The following is an 8,265-nucleotide window of genomic DNA, read 5'->3' as shown; positions in this document are numbered from 1 at the left end:
TTGTTATGCTAATAATTACGAGGTATTTATGAGTTAGTGTTGTCCATAACATCGACAAACAGCATATCCCTTCATCAAGGACTGTGGAAATGTGGTTGTTTTCTTCAGGCAGCCCTCTTCATAAATCTCACTGGAACGGCACCAAACTAAAGTTCCAGCATCATCACCTTGTCCAATGCAGATTCTTGACTCATCACTGAAGATAACTTTCATCCAGTCATCCACAGTCCATGATTGCCTCTCCTTAGCCCATTGCAGTCTTGTTCTTTTTGTTTAGGTGTCAATGATGGTTTTCTTTTAGCTTTTCTGGATTGAAATCCCATTTCCTTTAGGTCATTTCTTACGGTTCGGTCACATACATTGGCTCCAGCTTCCTCCCATTTATGCTTCATCTGTTTAGTTGTACTTTTTCAGTTTTCAAGACAAATGGTCTTAAGTTGTTTGTCTTGACTCTTTGATGTCTTTCTTGGTCTACCAGTACACTTGGCTTTAACAACCATTGAGCTGTTTGTATTTGGTCCATATCTTGGATACAGCTGACTGAGAACAGTCCACATCTTTAACAACCATGTGTGAAGTGTTACCTTCTTCAAGAAGTTTCACAATCCTCTCTTTTGTTTCAAGAGACATTTCTCTTGTTGGAGCCATGGTTCTTGCCACTCCACTTGGTCCAGCAGCCCTCCAAGGTGTCATGACTGCAGGTGGTTTTAACTGCAGACTAACCAGCAGATCTAATCTGAGGCAGGTGTCCATTTAGGGAAAGGAAACTGACTGAGTGTGTCCTTATTTTCTACCTCCAATTTGAGTAATTCCATACTTTTTTTCCTCAGAATTGAGTGATTTCATATTTTTTTCCCAGTGCTTGGTCAATAAAAGTAACATTCACTGACTTGCACAATGTTTTCTCTTCATTTCTTTGAGTGTTCCTGAAACACAACAAGTTGACCTTTGGAAAGACCTTATTATTGTATCATGTTTTTGATCTGAGTTTGTTTTACACAATGAAATGTCTGAATGAGAGCTCATCCAAGACTGCTGATTCCATACTTTTTACCAGGGGTTGTATTAAACACAAGACATCACTTCACCATCATCTGCAGATTTGTAAGGAACAATAAGGACAGTCGTTTCCTTTCAATAGAAAGTTCTTGGGTAAACTCTGGTAGTAGTTTTTAAAGTAGTCTGTGAAAATATTTGCACAAACTTACAACGTTCTTTGGCAAAATTGTTGCCAATTATTGGCCAATTGCCATCAAAAATACAATGAGGTGTCTCTTTTCTCCATGACTGTTGTAAAAACAGCCGAACAAACTTTTGTCCTGTGAAGAAGTGGGCGGAGCTTCACCTTGGGTTGCAAGGTGAGGGGCTGGACTCAGGTTGGGGTGGGTTGGAGTACGGTTTGTGACATCACAAACCGTTGTTCTTTGAAACTATTCGTTTCAAGACACAAAGAAATACATTTAATTATAGTAAAAATACCTCTGGGTGCATTTTTTGTGTGTCTGGACTGTTTCTAAAAGCAGAACAAAAAATCTTGATAAAGTGAATTTTGTATATTAGTTCTCCTTTAAATATCAGTCACTGCCTGCATCGGAAACCTTTAACATTTCTGCAGGACAGTTTTAGTTGTTCTTTCAGACTGAGGGTTTTTTGTGTGTTGTTGACCACCTCTTGTTTATTTCTCTGCAGAAAACACGTTACGGTACGTACGCCATGTTGCTGCGAGCCAAGGTGGCGAGCGGAGACGAGGACCTGTCGGCCTTTGAGTCTCGGCTCTTCAAAGACGGAGGTCTGCAGAGGGCACACTCCAGTCCTTCTCTGCCTCAGGACGCTGCCAGCAAAGAGAAGACTCGCGGGACCAAGACGTCCAAGAGCCTAAAGGTCACATCATTTTCATCCTTAATGTCCAAGAGTGAGAGCGGCGTCAAAGACGCAGTCAGGAAACAAAGTGATGGTGAGAACAACCAGAGGGCGGAGCTTCAGAAGCAGAGGAGCAAACAGACTGAGTGAAGTTCAAATGACCACTAACTTACCTGTGAATGGATGAGGCACTTTCACCTGAGCTGAGACCTTCAACATCTGCAGGAAGTAGTCTCAGCTGCTGGCCTTCACAATAAAAGTTTTATTTCCTGTCAGGATTTTTGTTAGTTCAGGGGTGCATTATTGTGAAATGCTGGACTTTAATGGAATGCTGGGTCACAAACAAATAATGGTTTTCATTTTCGTTCCCTCAGACTGCTCTGCTGGTCCCCAGGGGAGTGAAGACCTCCTCATGAGCATAAAACACACAAAATAAAAGCCCTGAAGCCACACAGTAACACAATACCTCCTGTCTGACTTCACTCCATGTGTTTCTCATTTATTTATTCATGTTTGTGCTGGAAACTAACAGGAAGTGTGAGGGCTCATCAGTGACCAACAGGAAACACATCAGCATGAGTGACAACAATCAGATCAAACTGATGTAACAAACAACTGTAAAACACCTGGATGTTTGGTCAACTGGAGTCTAATGGTGCAGATCTGGTTCTGAGTCATCCACCTCAGGGACTGGTTTTCCTCTTAACACCAACCTTTATTAGTAACTTTATTAACAAGTTACTGATTGAAGGTTTCTGTTGTATGTTCCAACAAGAACAATCAAACAGTTGTTTTTGTTTGTTTGTTTAGTTTTTATGAGTTTGTGGTTGAAAATCTAACTTTTTTCTGAAATATGTGAGCCATCATATCAAAATGTGGATTAAGTCAAATTTGGTCAAAATGACCTAATTACATTTTCAGATTCTTGTCTTTAAAAGCTACATTTTGATACCTGGATCATTCTGATATCATMATTAAATCCATATATATGACTTAATTTGTCTTGTTGGTTACAATAATACATAAATATTTGGTCTGAATCCTAATTTKATGTCATTTTATTGAGGAATATTTGATGTCCTTATAAAGAGGAAACCTCAGATTATATTTGATTATTGAGATTTACCAGATAAAAAGAAACAAAACTTTACTAACTCACAGGGAAAATCTCAACATTTTAAGACGTTTTTCCTCAAAATCAGTTTTTTTGTTGCTACTGCTCAAAAAAATGCTTCAAAATTTAGTTTTATGATTATATTTCAGACAGTTTGTTCAAATGATACATTGATAAGACATTTATTCATTGTATTTTGACAAAATGTAATTTTTGCAAACGTTTTAGTCAAAACACTTTATTTGCCTTTTTCTCCATAAACCACTTTTGGACTTAATCCTGGTTTCGATGTGACGGGTCACATATAGGCTCCAAAATTCAGGGAAAATTTAAATTTAAATCTTTTAAATTTTGAAGTCAATATTGATTATAAACTCAAGAAGCGACGCTCAGCTGATGATTGTGCTTTTTATTGTCACTGGTGAATTTCTGCTCATTCATTTTGTCTTCAGCTGATTTTTTTTCCTCAAACAGTCACAGGAGCTGGTCCAGGTCACATGACCTGTGTGTGTTCAGAATATATAAAATATATCCTGATAATAAGAAGCTTTATTATATCCGTCAGTATTTTGAAGCTCCTGGTTTTAAACGCGTGCAGTTCCTCCTCCTGCCTTTAGGCGGCCTCTGAGTGCTGCAGCACACAATGTTTGACACTTAATTTAACTACACAACCTTTTCTAATCAAACTTCCTGCATTTCACAGACTCAAAGACAAACTGAAATATTCAAGTAATCATATTGTTGATCAGTTTTTGTTTGTTTCTGCTTTAAACTTGATTTAAATCTTTGGTTGTTGATTTGAAAAGAGGCCAGTTATTAGGTCAGATTTATTTAACTTGACTTGGTGTCCTTCTATAAAGTGACCTATGATGGTCAAAAGTTGTTTTACTCCTGATCACAACTTCAACGTTGAGTTTTTTCATCATCTGACGTTCCCAGGCTGTCTCCCATCCAATAACTAATCAGCCCTGAGCCTGCTGAGCTTCCAGTCACAGATCAAATGTGGTGTTCAGGGTGGTACGGCTGCAAGTTTAACTTAATCCAAAAATAAAATACTAAAATCCAAAAGAATGGTCCAAACGCTTTGACACATATGGAAATGAGTTCCAGTGGAGACTCTGACTTGTTAATAAGTTGCAGTCAGGTGGAGATAAAGGACAACACACAGCTGAACACATCGCTGTCACAGACCAGAACTGTTGTGTTGGACTCGCTGCAGACACACAAAAACCTGCTGTCTGATACATACAGTTTAAATTCTAATTTATTGTAGGCGATAAAACCTCCTTAGCACTTTAATGTTGTCCCTGTGGGGTTCTGCAGAGCTGAATCAGGTTTAAAACTGGAACCGGCCTCCAGGGGGCAGTAGAGAGGAGCTGATATTTGTTTTTTATGTTATTGTTTTCTTACTGGATCACTTCTACAAAACAAGAACTGTTCAGGTGATAAAAGATGATGTGTTTCTCTCCAAAAGAAGACCATGAATTGTCCAGAAGCAGAGCTCAGCCTCGGTCACTGAAGTGAGGTCCCAGATATACAGAAGCTTGTAGCTGTGGCCTGCTGTGGTTCAGGTCTGTTTCTTGTGTACTGTGGGCTCCTTGCTCTGTCTCTTTAAGCTCTTTGTTTGTTGTAAATAAACTTTGACCTGCAGAAGAAGCCATACAAGCCACATTTTGCTTTTAGACTTTATTTTTTATTTATTTGGAGCACAAAGTCATTCCTGTGAACATTTGTTTTTTGATTAGGCTTTTCAGCGGCCTGAATGTCTGATCTGTGCTGTGTGTAGTGTCACTTCCTGTGCGGTTCATTGTGGTGACAACAAATAGTTTTTTGTTCTGGAGGCTTAGAGGCAGAAATAAAAATAATTGTAAAATCTAAAACATTTGAGTTGATTTTATTTATAGATCTTTTAGGTAAGTAAAGTTTTATTTATAAAGCGCCTTTCACAGAAATAAATTCACAAGGTGCTGTACATTCAGGGAAGGGGGGAGGGGGCAGTTAAGACCGGTCAAGCAGAACAAAGGTTGCACTAATGTAACAACAGAACAACTAAAAACCACACAAGGGAAGAAGAGGAAAAAAGCAAAAACATATATCAGCACTGTGACACACTGTGGTGTTTATGAAAAAAGCTCTGCATAGGGCAGATTTATTAGCCAGAGGAGTAAGTGAGATTAGGGGGGCCCGAAGAATCCAGTCCCCAGAACCAGTGCAGCCATAGTTCAGAATAATGATGGTAACTGTTCATTCTGTGTGGTCCTCAGCCTGCTCAGGAAACCTGATTAGACAAGTGAGAGAGGAGGGGGGAGGGAGGGAGGGAGGGAGGGGGCAGAGCCTTGTCAACAAGATCCAGTCAGGAAGAATTTAGTCAACAGATCAAGGCCGTTGTCGGGGAGATCCAGATTCTGTAATCAGTTGTTTTGGGAACAGAAGGAACAGGCAGACGATAACAATTTTCCTTCTGCTTTAGTGTTCTGCTGGTGCGTCTCAAGGTGGTGAATCCAATCAGACAAATGTGGACAAATTCCGCCGAGCCGAATCTATCAGATTCCTCCAAGATGAATTCCATCTGGCCAGCAAAGTCCAGGAACCACAGCCGGCCCTTGACCCTCAATAGAACCGCTTGCAGACCGAGTCCAGCTCGCTCAAGGCAAAATGTCAGAGTTCTGATAGAAAACAGCCGTCCATCCAGTTGGTCAGTCAGCCAGGAGATGAACAGCCACCGTTGTTCTTTAGAACACCAGGAGACCACCAAACCAATCTGTAGAATCCAGTGATCAGAGTCCAGATATATATTTATCCAGAACAGAGAAGAACAGAGGTCCCACCTTTGACATGTCCTCCCATGGAAGAAGAAAAAACTTTAGCTCATCAGTAAATTGTAAAACAGAAAGATTCCCAACAATAAGCATGAACTCTCACTGGATGAGTTTTATGGTGTTCAGGCAGTTTTCTGCTGTACAAACAGTAAAAACTTTTTTAATAAGATCTTCTGATCAACAAACAAAACAACAATATGTATCACATTCCTTTCCTGACATCAGTAAATATACATCTACACCACTTTATTTGGCATCAAACAAGCCCAGAACCATGTGTTATTAGTTCCAAATCAGTTTTACAAACACCATTTCTAACAATCGTAACATTATTTTTATTAAGCTTGTAGCAGCTGAACTAACTCTGGACAACTATGTGCCGTGGTTATGTCTGGCCTGGGGCTCCTCTACTTCATACTGACAGGTACTCTGTACTTCATCGATGCCAGAGAGGCTGTATCAGTGCATGGACCTGTCTCCTGTGGAGGTTGTTTTCTCCACAGAACTCTGCTGGAAGATATTTTGACCACAACCAAAGATCAGTCGACACCAGAACCAGTGGGTGTGTGTTACACCACTGCAGGACGACCTGATGTAGAAAAGAAATCAAGTTAGCTTTTTTCCACACACTTCATTTATTCTTATCAAGAACATCTCCTTGGTCAACACTTGTGTGTGGCACTACTGCCATCTATTGGTGTGACAGTAGAACTACATTATACAATAATGTCAACGCCAATTTCTTTATACAGCACATAAAACAACAAAAGTTGACAAAAGTTCTTCACAGTTCAGCCAAATGAATAAAAGAACAGAGTAACACAGAAATGTAAACAATAAGATCAATGTAAAAGAGAAAAAAACATTAAAAACATCTTTAAAAGGATCTCAAACTCTACCAGAATGAAAGGTCAGGGAGTAAAAGTGTGATTTTTAGATTTAAAAGTCTCTGCAGTCTCTGCAGTCTGAACGCTAAGAGTTAAATCATTCCAGATGTTTGGGTCCGATCACCTCAGAACTTTAGTCTGGATCCAGGACCATCTAAGAGGAACTGGTTGGACTGAAGTGTGGATGTTAATGAGATCACACAGGTAGGATGGGGTCAGACCTTTTAAAGCTTTAAAAATAAGAAATAAAATCTTAAAATTGATCCTAAAACGAACAGGAAGCCAATGGAGAGAAGCCAGAAGCAGGGATATGTGTTCGTATTTTTTAGTTCCTGTTAAAAGACGAGCTGCTGCCTTCTGGACAACTTGTACCTGATGCAGAGAAGATTTATCTAAACAAACAAAGAATTACAATAATCCAAACCAGATGTAATGACAGCATGAATCACTTTCTCATGGTCTTTGTTTGGGAGGTATGGCTTCACCTTATCAATAAGTCTTGGCTGGAAAAAACTCAATTTAACCACTGAGTTTATCTGTTTGTATGATTTAAACACATTATGAAAAATGAAAGCCAACTTTCTGACAGCAGAGCAGCTGGATGAAGCCACAGGACCAAGACTGTCAGGAGAAATGTTTTTACAAAGCTGAGGACTTCTGTCTTACTTTACTTTAGATTCAGGACATTTAACTTCATCCAGATGTTTATGTCATTCAGACAGATGTTTATGTCATTCAGACAGATGTTTATGTCATTCAGACAGATGTTTACGTCATTCAGACAGATGTTTATGTCATTCAGACAGATGTTTATGTCATTCAGACAGATGTTTATGTCATTCAGACAGCTCAGGAGGGATTGGGATGAATGAATCAAACCTGGACTGAGAGGCAGGTAGACCTGTAAACAACACTGGAACTGTAAAAACACAACAGTTATTTACCAAGTTGGGCAACATTTTAGACAGTTTTAACAACACACTTACCAGGTGCTGCCCTTACATGTGTCATCCTCTGCTGGGGGGACGGTTCTGGTGAGTGGGGCTGAAGGAAGAACCCAGTGACCCACCTTGGAAGTGGACCTAAAGGACACTGAACTTTAATCCAGCTCTGCCTCCCTCAGATGAAGGTCGGTGCTCAGGGGTCCAAACGATTATTTTCTTTGTTCAGAGCCAGGCAGTGGTCTGAAGCCCCTCCTCCATGAGCACGGTTCTGCTCAGGTGTGTGTTTGTGTGTGTGTGTGTGTACAGGTTTTTCCTACAACATGGGGTATTTTTTACAAAAAAAAGCAGCCAGGTGGGGACCGAAGTGAATCGTGGGGACCTGACATCGGTCCCCACGGGTCCAAAGTCATGTTCCAGGTGTGGGGTCAGGTTTAGGACCAAGGTTTAGGTTAGTTTTAGGGTCAGGTAAGTTTCTGTGAGGTTAATTTTAGAGTATATGGTCAGGGTTAGGATATAAAGTCTAAAAAACATGAATGGAAGTCAATGGAAGGTCCCCATGGGGTTCCCTGAACACACGTGTGTGTTTGTGTGTGTGTGTGTGTGTGTGTGTGTGTGTGTGTGTGTGTGTGTGTGTGTGTGTG

At 40.1% G+C, this 8,265-nt stretch overlaps 1 protein-coding gene across 1 annotated transcript in view; it reads left to right on the top strand.

The window, feature by feature from the left end:
- Positions 1 to 2,685, top strand: part of LOC106533817 (PH and SEC7 domain-containing protein 1) — a gene marked incomplete at its 5' end in the record, with an annotated part of 17,891 nt that extends 15,206 nt beyond the window's left edge. Inside the window, 1 exon segment of the mRNA XM_014030258.1 lies at positions 1,690 to 2,685. Within this exon segment, the coding sequence (XP_013885712.1) occupies positions 1,690 to 2,010 (321 nt within the window).
- Positions 2,686 to 8,265: the final 5,580 nt, after the last annotated feature.

This window comes from Austrofundulus limnaeus, unplaced genomic scaffold (genome assembly GCF_001266775.1).
Source record: "Austrofundulus limnaeus strain Quisiro unplaced genomic scaffold, Austrofundulus_limnaeus-1.0 Scaffold1028, whole genome shotgun sequence".
Classification (NCBI taxonomy): domain Eukaryota; kingdom Metazoa; phylum Chordata; class Actinopteri; order Cyprinodontiformes; family Rivulidae; genus Austrofundulus; species Austrofundulus limnaeus.
The sequence above is the reverse complement of the archived record's forward strand: the minus strand, read 5'-3'. Positions and strand labels throughout refer to the sequence as shown.